At 38.3% G+C, this 16,580-nt stretch overlaps 1 protein-coding gene across 1 annotated transcript in view; it reads left to right on the forward strand.

The window, feature by feature from the left end:
- LOC132818744 (annexin A10-like) overlaps positions 1–16,580 on the forward strand; it is a 56,111-nt gene that overhangs the window by 28,180 nt on the left and 11,351 nt on the right. Inside the window, exons 6-9 of the mRNA XM_060829836.1 lie at positions 6,958–7,017; positions 7,149–7,242; positions 15,046–15,141; positions 15,348–15,406. Of these exons, the coding sequence (XP_060685819.1) occupies positions 6,958–7,017; positions 7,149–7,242; positions 15,046–15,141; positions 15,348–15,406 (309 nt within the window). The remainder of the gene's footprint in view (positions 1–6,957; positions 7,018–7,148; positions 7,243–15,045; positions 15,142–15,347; positions 15,407–16,580) is intronic.

Consider the following 16,580-nt stretch of genomic DNA (forward strand, 5'->3'; position numbering starts at 1 on the left):
AACATGTGTATCAACTTTGTGAAGGTGCCATGATGGCTGAGTGACTAATACATTAAATCCCAAGAGGAGTACCTGCTTTGCTTTTACTCCTGTGCATCCTGGATCCACCTCAACCATTCCAATTTCCACTGCATTCATTAGATTCCACTGTCATACTTACATGACTTATGATACAGCGATGCTCACTCGTCCCACAGCAATCTTCAACGTTCTGCAAGTAGTGAGCACCAGTTGGCCAGCATTAGCCTCTCCAAAGTTATTTATCCTAACTTCTGCAAAACTGTGATGACAATGTTAGTTCAGCCAGCACCAATAACATGATGCAATCTGCATTTGACGAACATTTGACACATGCGCATGTTCACCCTGCATGTATTTCTTCTGTGTGAAAAATTGAACGCAAATGATATATAGCTGGAACTTGCAAATGTAAGTTTCATGTATTTGCCCCTTCAGTATCTTAAAGTCCAGCAGATGTAGGTACCATGCTTTCGCCCATCAAAAAGACAATTAATTACTGGACACCATCTGCATCGGGCTTTGCCTAGTCACCGGCTACTCCACCTCCACTCCACCTCCCAGAGCCTCCATGTCTTCTTCCACCTTTCAATATCCTGACAGATGATTTACACCTACCAGCTCCCAAAAGTGTAGACTGACCACATTGAATCTCATCTCCAACTGTCCTCTGCAACTGAACTCCTTCACTACATCTTATTGATAATCCCCACCCTGGTTCTCTAATTCACAGTGCAAAGCGTATGGTGGTGGTCATTGCCAATAGCCTCCCTGGTCATAGCCTCCATGTGCTTTGATGCTGTTCTATATGGTTCCCATCCACCTTGAGACTGCTCCCATCACTGTCCTTATGCTCACTTCCGCAAATGTTTTCCAAACCCAACCCTGACATCCTCATGCCTTTTGCCAGTGGTAACCCCCACACATCACTCCAATGCACCCCATCTACTGTTCCTACAGGCCTCCGTTAAACTACCTTAATAGTCAAAGACCGATTCTCCATGACTGTATTGAACCCAGACCTCTGACTGACTTTGCGGAGTACCACCTACACATTTGAAGGGGACCTGAGGGATAACTTTTTCACACAGAAGGTGATTTGTATGAGGAATGAACTGCCACAGGAAGTGGTAGATGCAGGGTATAGTTACAACATTTTAAAGACATTTGGATAGGTACACGAATAGGAAAGATTTAGAGGGATATGGGCAAAATGCAGGCAAAAGGGACTAGTTTGGTTTGGGAAACTTGGTCAGCCAGGAGAAGTTGGATTGAAGGGTTTGTATGTGTGATGTGTGACTCTATGACTCTACAATGAGGTGAGTTTAGTAAGATAAACCAAGGGAACCCATTGGGTCTAGAGGTGACAAACCCTCCCAAAAAACTCCATGCAACTTGGACTTAGCCAAAACTTGAAAGATTCAATCCAAGATTCCAATTTATTTCCATTGACTTCAATTAGCTTGTTTCCTTTAGTGTCACACTTGATCAGATGCTGTTTGGTTACAATTGCAACCCGTTTTTCTCAAATTCAGTTCTTATGTCCATGTTTTATCCTTGTATTAAAATCTGGAGCAGCGTGGCCATGACAGAATCCAAATAGCACAGGTTATTAATTAGTAAGTGGCACTTGATCACAGTGTCAGCAACTCCTTCCATTGATTTTGCTGATGATTGGAAGTAGACTGATGAGGTGGTAACTGACCAAATTGTATTTGTTCCCCTTTTTGCAAAAAATTTAAATGTGGACAACTTTCCATTTTGTTAGTAGATGCCAACTTTGATGCTGTATTGGAGAAAATTGGCTAGAGGTCCAATTAGATCTGAAGCACAAGTTTTTGGTATAGCCAGGATGTTGTCAGACCCAATAGCCTTTTCTGCATCTATGTCTAGAATCATTTCTTTATCATGGAAATAGCCAAAGACTTGCATTCATGATGTGGGGTCCTCGGGTGTAGCTGAGAATGATTATCCACTGAACATTCCTGATTCAAATTATTACAAATGCTTTAATCATGTCATTTGCACTCATGTGCTGAGTTTTCATAAATGATGTTAATGGAGCCTTTTACTCCCTTTTAGTGCTTTAATTTCCCACCATAATTCATGACTGGATGTATCAAAATTTTGGAATCTTGATATAATCTATTGGTTTGGGGCCACGTAACTCCATCTATTATATGCAGGTTCTGCTGTTTGGCATGCCGATAGTCCTGGGTTATAACCTCTGCATTACAGCATTCCATTTCTTGGTGTGTCTGGTGTTGTTTCTGGCATTCACTCCTACACGATTTATTGAACTAATGTTGATGTCCAGCTCAATGGTAATAGTCAAGTGCGGGTTATGCTGATCTATGAGGTTACAGATTATGGTAAAAGATGATTCTGCTGCAATTGATGACCTTCATCTTCTGATTTTTTCCCAATTTGACTCTCTTCTGAATCTATCCTATTTGGCATTGTGCTAATGCCACAGAACACAATGAAAAGTGTCTTCAGTCTTGATATAAGCTGTTGGCTTCACAAGGACCGTGAAGTAGACATGCCATTTCTATACAACCAGACACATATATATCTGTGACAGGTAAGTTGATGACATTGGGGTCAAACAGATTTTTCTCTCTCTTGTTGGTTTAATTACTACCTGCTTCAGGCCAGCCTTGCAATTCTGCACTTCACCAAATCAATCAGTAATGATTCAGTCTCAGTGATGGACATTGAAACTCCTCTCACCTCTCCAGAATACATTGCTGTTCCCTTGTTACCCACTGAGTGGTGTTCAATATGAAGACAGTGTGTTGTTTCTTCAGCTAACTGAGTTAGAAGATTTCCTTGCCCATATTGATCCTAATCCCATGAAACTTCATGAAGCCCAGATTTAATATGAGGATTCCCAGGGTCATTCCCAGTACTGTGTACCACAGTGTCACCATCTTGAGTACATCCATCCTATCAGCTGAAGGTTTATGGTCAAGTGCTTGTTGTAAGTTGTGCATTTTATAAGCCTTCTCTTCTCCCAGCCTGTCGAATGCTTCTCTCCCTCATAAATTCGTCTATCAATTGCCATTACAGTCATGTTCCAGGACAAAGAATCTGCTGCATTATCATGGTGTATTTAAATTTGTCATGACACTTTTACAGGCCTTAACTGACTAAATCCAGCTGCAATTTTAATGTTAATTGTTTAAAGATCTTTCAATTCTGTATAACTGTGCTGAATTTCTCTAGCTGGCTTTTAATTAAATGACCTTAATAAACACAAACATTATTCCCAGTGCAGTTCATTAAACCCTATAATAAATAAAACAAAACAGCGGAAATGTCAATATGTAAAAGTTCAGGCACCCGTCAAGACATCTGTTGATCATTTTGCCACCCCAATTATAATGTAAGCTAAGGTTGCATTGGTCTTACATTCAAATCTTGGCTGAACATAATTGAATGGTTTTGTGCAGCATGCAGAGAAGCAATAGACTATCAGACTCCTTTCCTTTAGTAACTGCTCACTATATAGTTAGGTAAGCAGTGAGAACAGGAGAAAAAATAAGATGCTACATTGGTAGACCTCTAGACTGTGCTCAAGCACTTAGTGTGATATAGTCCAGGACTAAAAGTTATACTATTACTATCTATAGTTTGTCAACAAGCATATTCCAAAGGCATCTTGAACAAAAACATTTACATTTCAAAATGACAGCACTTTATTCAAACATTTCTCAAATATTATTTATTCTTAAAGATGACTCTATGACTCTATTATTGTCAAACATGTTTTCTGGTCAGTGCTTTGTAAAAATGTGAGACTTAGATAATGCTCATAGGTCTCCACCAATAACTATTAAAATTTGAGAGGTGATAGGCTACCTGCTTATTTTTTGTTAGTTTGCTGACCAATGCTCACTGCCATGACATGAGTGGGATCAATAGTAGTCACCAGATGGAAAATGTCATAGTTTACCTTTGCTTTTGAATGTCCTTGCAGATCTCAGCAAAATAATCTTTTAAAAATATACAGCTTTGGTGATTTTAAGATTTGTAGCTCAGGTTGATGATATGAATGTAAGTTAGTTCACTGAGCTGGAAGGTTTGTTTTCAGACGTTTCCTCATCATGACTAAGTAAAATCATCAGAGGCTCTCACTGATGATGTTTCCTAGTCATGTTGACGAAACATCTAAAAACAAACCTTCCAGCTGAGTGAGTTAATATTCAGCTTTATCAGACCCTGGAAATGTAGTTGTTATAGCACTCCTGTCACACATTTTGGCTGCAGCTCAGGGTATTGGCTATTATTTATGTGCATAAAGTGATACAAGGTCATTTTAGGCAAGGTAAGAAACATGTCATAACATCAGGAACCACTGGCTCACATTATTACAGCTCGTATATGTGTGCTATGGATCAGTGCTCAATCAAAGTGAAAACACCAAACTGGTAAGATGTAATCAGTTTGGTTTGTCAGTGATAGCAAGTATCTGTCCTAAAGTGAAACTTGTGTTCCACCTTATGTAAGATAGATTTAATAGGCTAAGATTGGAGGAAAAAAAAATACGGGAGGTTCAATTCCTTCAAAACGAGTTTGCTGTCAGTGGAACAAGGAAGTTTCGGTTAATGCCAACATGGTTTCATTCAGACATTGAGCGAATCCATTTCTCCTGGGATGATTTATGTACTAGTTTCCAAAGTAGTCAAGTAATACGATGGTTGCTAAAATTTTATGTATTAAAATATCAAATAAAAATACAGGTGTGAATTTGCACTTGGGTTCTCCTACTTGCTCGTCATGCCTGCAACAGAAAATGGTGACTCTTCACAATAAAAACATAAAGTGCATTTCAAGCATTTTATGGGATTTATGCAACTCTCATGCTGAATAATGTTAAGAAGTGAAGAAGGTGCATAGATCAGTGTGGCACAAAAACAACAGGAAAAGTTTGAGAATCTCGCCATCTTCAGTCACATTCAATTTATCAGTTGCTTACTTGTATGGGGGATGCTTTTCAGTATTAGAGTAATCCATTTAAAACATTGTTCATTCAAAGGAATGATCACAATCACTTACTGGCAATTTTCTTCAGAAACAAAAGTGATTCAGAATAATACAATGTCCAAGGTCATACTGCCCCCTGTTGGTGTGAAGGAGAGACTTTAAGTAGGATTTTAATGTGAGATAACAGTGAGCATTTATTTCAACGGCAGCACAGATGCATGCTCAGATCCAAAAACACCACCAAAGTTGAATATCTAGTTTCCACTTTTCATGGAAGCAGAAATAAAAGGAAACTGAAATGACCAAACATATACATAAAAATTAAAGACATTGTTACATTGTATAATTGATCAAGACAAATTGAGATATTGAACATTTTTGTTGCACAAGGATGATACAAAAACTGCAAGCCAATGAACAAGCTGGGTGTTTTCACTTCTGAAAAGAGAAGGCCAAGGGTAATCTAATACAGATACTTCACCATTAGTTTGCTCGTGGAGCAACTTGGATATAATGAGGACTGCAGATGCTGGAAAGTCTGAATCAACAAAGTGCAGAGCTGGAAAAAGCATAGTAGGTCAAACAGCAGCCTGATGGAAGGTCCCAACCTGAACTATCGACTCCCCTGCTCCTCTGATGCTGCTTGACCTGCTGTGCTTTTTCCAGCTCCAATTTTATCGACTCTTGCTTTTTGAGCATGAAACTACTTCTACTGGGAAACTCTTAAAAGTTCAGATTTCCACATGGGTGAGTGTTTATAGACATGGTTTTCTGTCCCGAGAGTTAGTAAGGAGTAGAAATGGGGGGGGGGCGGGAATAAGATCAATTGTTGGATTCATTTTGAGATATCCACAGCAACTATTTCAGAGGCTGCTGGTTGTCCTGACAACCATGCTGCAATTCATGCCAAAGCCATCGACTATACCACTGGGGAACGTGATGCCACAGGAGAACTGGAAACCTAGCACCTGGGATAGAGCAGACTCTCAGTTCATCGATGTCAACCTGGATCCAATACTGGAGGTCATGAAAGAGACAGGATGAAGGTCCTTGTCCAGGAGAGACGGGAAGAAGGCACTAGTCATGCAATTGGTGCTAATTCCTGTTCAGTGTCATCTTGCTCTGCCTCCTTTTCTTCCTCCCTCACATTTTACTCCTGCTTCTTCCCCAAAGAGCTAGTACCTTCCAATTTCACAACGTCATCAATGACCAAGCTTCTCTGAAGAGTCATTCCCTAGAGAATGCAGCAGGCACCTGAATCACATCTTCAGAAGTCTGACTGCAAGCTCAAAAGTGGTCATTCTGAGCAGATGGTATTGTTTACATTGCCTCTGTTGGGCCTGTTGTGGTATCAAATTTGAATGATGCCCATTTAAGAAGCCAACATACGAATGAGCCAAGTACCAGATGTTGTCACATGAGCACAGGCTCTCAGCTCTGTTACATTTGAGGCTGTGTCTGGAAATTACATTGTACTGTATTTTTTAGCTTAACTGTATATACCCAGCAGAAATCCTTAAGCAAAAGGAATTATCATACTTCATTTATGTTACATTTAGAGAACACAAGAGCATAGTTGTAAGATGGCACCCGTTGAGGGGTGAATTTCTTTGAGGTATTTCTTGTATCCTAAATTGAGTGAAAATCTGACACAACTTGGACTGCTGGAGGAGAAAGGAGTTATGTCACCTGCAAAACTGATATGAATCAGGCATTAAAGCAACCAACTGATTTCTGTTTGTCCAGCTCGTAGACCTACAGCAGGCTAACTAGTCTGCCAGGCAGCGTCACAACATTATTTACACACAGCACATGGAGTCTTTAAAGGAAAACCCCCTGCATACAATGAAGGGCAGTGTGAAAACGTGGCATGGTAGAGGATGGTTATGGTAAATTCATCCTGGACTAATTCATAATGTCACCACAATTAATGCTGAGTATAATTCACAGGGAGCCAGAGAAGAGGGATATGAGTATGAGGATCAAGCCATGGCTGCAGAGGATGCTACGGTAACAGAAAAGTCTTTTACATATTTTCAAATGCTATTTAGAGTTACTTAAATTATTGAACAAAGGACTTTTGATGAGCTAATAGATAACATGACACTGAAAATTCTCTCTTTTAATTTTTGATATATTAGATTCTTTGGGACGCATGCCAAGGCGAATCGGGGGAGCATAAAAATATGCTGCAAGATATCCTGTGTAGAAAGAGCTATCAGCAATTGTGGATGGGTAATTAAAGATTCTATTGATGACTTCCTTTATAATTTTATTAAGTTAAAAATCACACAACACCAAGTTATAGTCCAACATGTTTATTTGGAAGCACTAGCTATTGTATCACAAAAGTAAAGATCAAACTAATTTTAAAGAGCTCTTTAAATTTTCACAGGAGGTAAGTTATTTTTGTTAAATGAAACCAAATGTTATATCATTTATATGCTATATAAAGGAGTTATATATGCAATTATTAGAATCAGTACTACTTTAACAGAAAAATCTTGAAAGTCGTGTGAATTCCAGTCACCCAGTTTATTCTCTGTCCTCTCCTGAAGATGAAGGCCGGTTCACTAATGTCCTATAAGGAAGGAAACTGCCAGCCTTACCTGGTCTGACTTATGTGTGATTCCAGACCCACAGCAATATGGTTGATCTCTGGGCAATTAGGGATAGGCAATAAATACTGGCCTAGCCAGCAATGCGCTCATCCTGTGAATGAATGAAAAAAACATGAAGATCAGGTTTCACAGGTTTTAACAACCCCCTGAAATTTCACTCAAGTGAGCACTTGTTAACTATTTGAACATGAAAAGAGAACACTGCAGCTGAACGGGATACTCTCATCACTAAATTTATATTTGTTTCAGCATATATGTGAATAAACATACAGACTTTTATCTGCCTGTATTGCTGACAGAATGTAATACTGGCACCAAGGTTAGCTGATGAGCTGAGAATCAAAGAACTTGCATTTTAAACTCAATTCTATCATTCCACGATAGCCATGATCTGCTGTCATAGGAGTACCTGCCAGAAATTTGGGAACATGGATTTGTCGTTTCCCCAGCAATCAATTTTAATGGATGGAAGACATTATGCCTTGCACGCTGATTCCCTGTAGTATCTTGTTATGAGTGTGACTGCACACTGAGATCGTTAGAAGCATAGATTCAGATCTTTACAAACCACAGCACTAGGAGGTCTTGTAGTACAGGGTTTGCATCATTCCCTCTGGGCCAAATGCGCCAGGTTCCAGTCCCACTTCCATAATGCAGCCAAACCAAATATTAAATCCATCCTTTATACCTATAGCAAGTAGTAAGATTAGGAGCATTTCCTGATCAGCTGCATTTACATTATAGATTCAGCTTCCCCTTATTAAAACACTCACATGCAGGATCTTGCCATGAGCAGCTATAATCCTTGTTTGGAGTGACTACCACACAAACATCAAAGCACTGCTGATGGTGTTTATGTTGAGTTAAATGAACTGGAAGTAAGTACAGAAGAAATTGTCCTTGTATCACATTTCATTTTTAATAATTTTTAAAAAACAGTAATTCTGACTCTAAGAAGACAACGTGATTAAATGCATTTTTCCACCACATTTTCCTTTCAAAAACATCCAATAATTAAATTCATTATGGGCAATAGATCTGTTCGAGCTCTGCATTGGGTTCTTCAGGGCCACAGCCCTACCTGCCACAGAATATCAACATCAGTCTCTTCAAGCTGTGCCTCACCCCCTTAGTTACTTCCTTTCATGATTTTGACTATTTTTTGAAAGGTTGATGTTAGACAAGTGCATCATCATTTTCCAACCTCATGAGACAAATTACGAACCATGGTATTGTTTTACTGATGGTGCCTTCAACATGCTGGAGTCCAACATTTTACAGCACATGATAAGCTAGAAGCCATTCAGGACAGAGCAGTTTGTTTGATCAGTGTCTGTGAATTAAAAATCTCCTTCCTCCACCACTATTACAGTGGCTACATTATTAATATCTACTGGATGCAATGCAGAGCTTCATCGAATTGGCTGTAATATCTTTCTCCCTTGAAACTTCATCCATCCAGAAGGGCAACAGCAGCAACACTGTGGGATTTCTCTTAAATAACACCATTTCTGATTAGGATTCATATTACTGCCTCTTCAACAATATAGAGTTTATATTCTGAAATTCATTTCCTGATACTATAGTTAAAGAAACATCATCACAAGAACTACAGCAGTTCGAAGAGAGTTCTCATCATCACCTGCTCAAGGCAACTATGGGTGCAATTTTTCTCATGTCACCCAATCCTAAGTAAAAAAGTGTGATTTCACAAGAACATTTGCAATCTAATAATGTAAACTAATGTTTGCAAAGTAAAGGATCAATTTTCTCTCTGGCTGGAACAAGACAAAAACTAATTTCAAAATAAACAGATATAAATCAACTGCAAATTTTCAGAGGTCAGAATGCTCCAAGGATGTCATTTAGAAGTTCATGCAAATTTGAGAATCTGCAACGACAAGTTAAAGCAATTGAAAAGATGCTGTGAGTGTTGCTTTAACGCTGTGGCCACAGTACTGTCAACTTGCTGTGGCTTAAGAATATTTGGAAGGTTTCTGACAGAGGAGAAAAGCAAAGGAAACAAAAATAACTGATCAAAAATGACTACAAAGATAAATATTATCTTCTGGAGTGCTGAGAACAACAGCAACTTATGACAACATTCCAAGTTAGCAATGTAAAAAATGGCATTGGCCCAATGGTGAAGAAAATCTTCCATTTTCATTGAAGGGTACAAACGTTAGAGGTGCAGGAGGAACAGCATGTTGTACATGATCATTTACAAGAATGATCATCAAAGTGAAAATTAGACTAGGGGAGAACTTTGTTAAGTGATTCAATGTGGCTCTATTCAAAGACTAGAAAAATCACTTCTGGCCAGGGAACCATACAACTAAAAGTTGAGTAAAGAAGAGAACAGATCATCATTATATCACTTGTTCAGCTCTTTTTTTTCATTTAATATTATTGAACATAACTTGTTGAGAATTAATATATAAATAGAAAAGCATCAAGTGTGTAAAGTCCACAGAATGACAGCATGAATTATGACGTTTTTTCAAACAGTAAATCATTAGGTATCATTGTGGCCTTGTGTAGAGAACAACCAGCTGAGTGAGAGGTATATACAATATATATCAGAGGCCCAAACTTATAACTGCCATGCAGCAGTGACGTCCATTACCAATGCTGGCTCAGGGGTATCTGTTCTGTGATTAGGTGCTCCAGTCATGTTGGAACACTCCTATGAGCAGGATCTGTTGGAAGTATGGCCATCCAATTAAATTATTTTAAAAACTGAAACCCTCAGATTGATTATTTAGGAAGTTTCTGTAAGAAGGTTTTTTAATTAGAAAATATTTTGGGCTGGACTTCAACAAAAATAAGCTGTTTCAAATTTGAGAAAGTTCATCAAGAGCTCTGTGGCTCCAGTGAGTTACTGCACTCAGTTTACCACTGCGCTCTTCATCATGTATGCATCATGCCTCCATAGGACTGTGTCTTATGCTCACTATTAGTAGAAGTACTCCACACTGTTGGGAGCTTCCAAGACTTGTATCACTGGCACTGTAATTAAAGCCCAGTTGTGCACCAGGTCAATCACTGCTCGCCACAAGTAGCCCTTTACAATGAAAGTAATGGGAGGGAAACAATAAAGGAAAGGAAAAGCTTCTGAGAGCACGTAGGTGGTGTGGGTAACATTTCATTAGAAATAGAATCTTACATCCATGTACCATTTTACATCATTACCTGCCTGATCAATTGTCATTGTAACTGCAGCTACAAAAATCAAACTACTCAGGCTACCTCTCATCAGTGACCTGCTGAGTTTCATCAGTAATTTCTGTTTTTAGCCCAGCCTATTTACTGATCACTGCTTCCAAACATGCCAAGCTGCCTGGCTTTCTGTCTGCACGAAAAGACAAAGAAAGACAGAAGGACTGTGAAGCTGTTAAGTTCTAAATGAGGGAATAAAAAACACAAAAAGTTAAGACAAAGGACGACAGAGATGCTCTGGGCACTCAAGTAGGCACAAAGTGAGTGAGCACTAAGAGGAAGGAACACTGAGATGCTGTCCGGTAGAATTCATGAGGTGGTTGCTGTCCTAAAGTGTCATAGCAGCAGCATTACAATGCTAGGTATTGGTGCACTCTAAAGTATAGCATTGTTATGGAGAACTGGTCAGAGATGGGTCATGATGATAGAATGCATCTGGTATGTGTCCGATGCCAATGTCTGTGCATGGTGGGAAGGGGAGGAGCACTTCTGATTTACTGGGTACTATAGTCCAGAGAAGCAAGCAGTGAGCTAGAGTTTTCAGGTTCCCCTTCTGAATTTCATGTTGGAAATTGTCACTGTCTCGTTTCTATCAGGCATGGAAAAGAGTAGAAAAACGCATTCCAATGAGATGGTGTGAAAATGGGTGTAAATATGCCTCTCACCACTCACCAAGATTCTCATTGCCATAGGGTGTGGAGGTTCTGAGACACTGTCACTGAACTACGTCAACTGTTGTTTGGGGACCTCTGAAGGAATGAGTGGCCATCATATTTCAATAGCCATCAAGGTGACAGATACATTAAACCATTTGGCAACTGGCATCTTCCAAGAATCTATGGCAGACTTTTTTGGGATCCCACAACTCTTGGCTAACTGTTTGTATAATCCTAACATGTTTTGCTTGGCACAACTAGAGCAGGAAAAGCAGAATGTGATGGATGCTGAAGAGCTGGGAGACCACCAGCAGTCATCCAAGAAGGAAGACAAGAACATTGAGGAAGAGGAAGCACAATAAGCCAGACAGGACTCAATTCTTACCTCGTTCCAGTAGATATGAGCTGGGTGCAGTGATCAATCACTAACTGTAAACCTTTGATGGCCAAAAGGCCAGTGATCCTGTCTATTTCCAGAAGCAAATGCAGCTTTTCCTTGTTTACCTTCACCTTTATTATTGCTAATAGAAGTTATCATTTTAAACCATTTGAAATCTTTCCACTATGTGATGCTCCTATACTGAACATCAAAAAGATGTTAGGCAACACTGGGCATTAGAGAAAGAATAGCACACCAGTAGGATTCTAAGATGGGATGATGCTAAGGATGGGTAACTAGTGTAGGTTGGTTTTTAAATACCAATATATTTTCAAATGGAAACTTGTATATAAAATGAAATGGCAGCTGTCCTGCCTATGAACCCTTGGTTTCTCTTTTATTCCCCTCCCATTACATGCACCATGAAGGCCAACTCCTGGCTGGCAGTGCTTGATCAGGTGTACAGCTGAGCCTTAAGAATGGAGTTCCCAGCAGTGCAGAGTACTTTCACCATTGCTGACTGGAAGGTAGAGTGAGCGGGACACCAATTAGGCAGAGTACATAGTTATTAAGGCAAGTTCGAGGAAAAATTACTAGGGATCACAGAGAGAAATTCTCCATGAAACTTACTGAATTGAAGCAGCCGATTTCTGCCAAGATTCAGCCTATTTGTTTTCCTTCTGGAAAAGCTGAGATACTTTATGAATTAAATGCTATTATTCCACGATGAAAATGCATGACCTTTACTTTAAGATGAATCGAGTTGCAAAAACAATGTTACATTTCCATAGTTTAACTGAGGTCAATAACTTAATTAGGTGTCATAATATTTTTAGACTACACAGTCTTAACCTCAGGAGTCTGCAAATCTGTATCGCCACTTTAATTGTCTGATGAATTGTTCTTATCTAGGTCAAATTTTACTCCTGTCCTTTGGTATGTAGTAAGGTTGTTGGGATTATAGTGTTGAAAGATAAGATAGTATCCTTGCCAGCTATACTCTCAAAAGACCCAACCTTAACCAAGGTTGGGGAAAAGTGGATGGATTTAAAACCTTCCCTGACCTCAGGTACGTGAGGTTTAGACAATTTTAACTCTCAGGCCTTTCCCAATGCATTTTCCATTCATCCCTCCCGGGGAGCAGCAACTCGCTGACAGTATGAGACAATTGCCAAGGTCACCTGGTACTCTGATAAATCAGGAGAGGATTTCAGGAAGACATACAAGGGAAGTAAAATAAATTACCTCTTTGTTCCCCTTCTAACTCCTACTCACCCTTTCCTGTCAGGTTGAATTGGTGGGGAAACCATAACTGATTCCTTGATCATGGCCATTGTTTAAAGCAGTTGCACTCTCACAACATTGTCAGAGTCTGATCTGCAGATTTAATGAAAGCCCATGCTGCCTTTCTGGTGGGCAGTCTTCCTGCTTGCTTAGAACAGCAGTTTTGAACTGATGTGAATGGTTTTATTCACCATCTGTTTTGTTTTTGTCAGATAAGCATGTTTAAGATTATCACACAAGATATCTGGAAAATGGCTTTGTCCTTCAAATTCTGGAAATCACAGAAAGGTTAGAATAACACAGGGAATGGTTTCACCAACTTGCTATAGTTTGGAAATCTGAAATGGAGCCATCAATCTTGTCTTTAAGTTGTATCTATTATGCCATGAAACCAAGATTCTACTGAAAAAAATGTGCAGACATGGAAGGCCCAGAATAATAACTTCTATTAGTTCTCAACTAGAAAAGCTTCAATGGATCCTTGAAGATCCCACTATGGCAAATATAATGATAATGATTCTGCCCACAACACTCAAGATCATTTATGTATTTATCAAATTAAACTAGTTTGAACTAGTTTTGCAATTAGTTCTTTGAACAAAATAAGCATGGCTAGCATTATTTCTCATGGGAAAATGAAAATGTTGCAACAGAAGGACAATTATGATTGTAGTTCTACATTTGCGAAATAGTTCTGAGGACCATCTTCATTGTTGTTCGAATGCTACTCAAAGTCAAACTGATTGATATCAGGTGTATACTTAAAAATAGAACTTTTTGACTTCATGACCCATCTTTGCTGGCCTCCATTTTAACTACTCATTGCAATTTAGTGACTGTGATTTGGAATAGGCATCAATCTCATAAAATTAATGCAATTTGATCCCAATGCTCAGGCTTGAATAAGGAAGTTGCCTTCCTGCAAGCTGTAACAGGTCAGCAGTATTAGAGAGGATAAAAAGATGCTCCACAGTAAGTGGAAATGTGTCCTTTTCACACCCAAGAGAAGCAGGAATACCCGCAGGACCGTGTCTGCAAGTATTGTTCTGAAATCCAACTAATTCCAGCAGCACAAGTGATTTTACTTAAATTGCTTCTTTCTTGATGCGTAGGGTCAGGTGAAGCAGAGGATAAATAGATGGGGCGAAATCCCACTTGTACACCTCAGCTGCAGACTCCAATTTCTGAAAATATATCAACAAGATTTATTTTATAACAAATACTGTAAAATAACTACAATGTATAATTGTACAGAAATACTGTTAGATATACTGTTAGGCAAAATCTAGGAATGATTTAATTAAGAATTTAGTTAAGTTTAGGCACATTTAGTGAATATGACAGTAAATAAATATCACGAATGAGCTATTACTCTCTATCCAGTATAAAATATAGGCAGAATCTAACAGCTAACACTAAATGTTGCTTTTGTTGTTTTATTATATCACAATGTGTGAATGTGTTCAATAAGATCTTAAATAAATACAAAGCTACTGATTTATTTTTCAATTTACACTGTGTAATTTGTGTTTTAGAAAATTGAGGGCAGTCAGAGGGTAATAGATTTTAAAGATAGGCAGATATTATCTAGGAAAGATTTACATAAGAATCTAACATCAAAGTACATTCCTTAAAACCTTAATATGTGAGTGCTATGTTTCCTCTTCAATTATTTCAGTTAATGGTAATGCTGACTTCATCCTTGATGGTTTTACTTTATTAGCTATCAGGCACTGGAATTGTGCTCAGTTATTTGTCACAGTGTTCTAGGTAATAATTTTTATATAAGTTCTGGCATTCTGACCCTAGGAAACCACTGCGGGTAAATTAATAAAACATTGCTGAAAAGCTTCTCAATTTTCAGTAATCTTTCTTGTAGCTTTTCAACAATTCCAACTTGTATCTGGTCAAGATATTGTGGATGTAATCAGAGACTGCTATGATGGACACTTTCAGCAATTACTCATTGCAATTAGTAAGTAAATTATATTTATTAATTTGCTAAATTGCTAAATTAACGTTGCATTTTTAAAGTTCTACTTGCACTTGGTAAGTGGAAGACAAAAAAAATTCTGCAACAAGGCTCTTCTCAACAATATTGAAATAGAAATTTCTCTTTTTTTTGTTGTAATGTGTAAAAATTTGTTTTAATCTGTAATCCTTTTGTTTGATTTCTCCAAGTTCTTTGTGTTAGGGACAAAGCTTCCTATTTTGCATACAAGCTCAACAGTGCAATATATGTAAGTAATGCACATCTTTCTAAACTGCATTTTTGAGGATATCAAAAGTATTTTTAAACATAGAATTGATTTGGCTGCATTTCAGCAGTGACTTTTACTTGAAATATCAAAGTATTTCCAGTAACATCACCATTTCTGTAGGGAATAAATCCATACATAAAATCTAAATCAAAGAAGATATCATTATAAGAATTGAACGATGAATTATTATTTTGCTATAAATAATTTCATGTAAAATTAAACCTTTGAAATGCAGACTGATTACAGTTTTGGAACATAAGGAATTTTCTGACTTTTCTCCCCCTGTATTTTACAGTAAAACTGAATGCAAACATTCTGCAGGCACTAGTGACACCTACTGATATCAAATCAGAACACATCTTATGAAATTCCAGGTAGAAAAGTGTAAGGTGACAGATTTTGGTAGTGTGGATGAGGAGAGACAATGCAAGTTAAATGGTGTAGATTTCAAGGAAGAGCAAGAACAGAGAGATTCCATGAGTTAGCAGGAAATCGTAACAAACCAGTTAACAAAGTATATGGGATCCTGGACTCGATAGTTAGAGACACAGGAAAATGAGGGATCTGCCCTCATAACACTGCTGTGCAGGTTACGACCCAAGATCTACCTGCAGAGTACAAAAACCAAGACCTAAAACATTAGTTCCAACAAGCTGGTACATTCTGTCGAATTCCGTTGCATCAAACTTTACAAAAATTGTGAAATATATAGAGAGTGCTCAGAAGATGATTACTCAAATTTGTCTTGGATTATGTAATTATGTGGATAAGCTGATGTTGTAGTACTTTAAACAGAGAAAGATAGAGGAGATTTGATAGATGGGTATTTTAAAATCATAAATATTTAGGGGGTATGATGAGTAAGTTTGCAGATGACACCAAAATTGGAGGTGTAGTTGAAAGTTCAGAAGGTTAATACGATGTACGGTGGGATCTTGATCAGATGGGCCAATGTATCGAAGAGTTGCTGTTGGAATTTTATTTAGGTAAATGTGAGATTCTGCATTTTGGAAAGATAAATCAAGGCAGGATTTATACACTTAATGATAAGGTCCTGGGGAGTGTTGCTGAACAAAGCGACTTTGGAGTGTAGGTTTATAGTTCCTTGAAAGTAGAATCGCAGGCAGTCAGGATAGAGAAGATGGCATTTAGT

This window comes from Hemiscyllium ocellatum, chromosome 1 (assembly GCF_020745735.1).
Source record: "Hemiscyllium ocellatum isolate sHemOce1 chromosome 1, sHemOce1.pat.X.cur, whole genome shotgun sequence".
NCBI lineage: Eukaryota > Metazoa > Chordata > Chondrichthyes > Orectolobiformes > Hemiscylliidae > Hemiscyllium > Hemiscyllium ocellatum.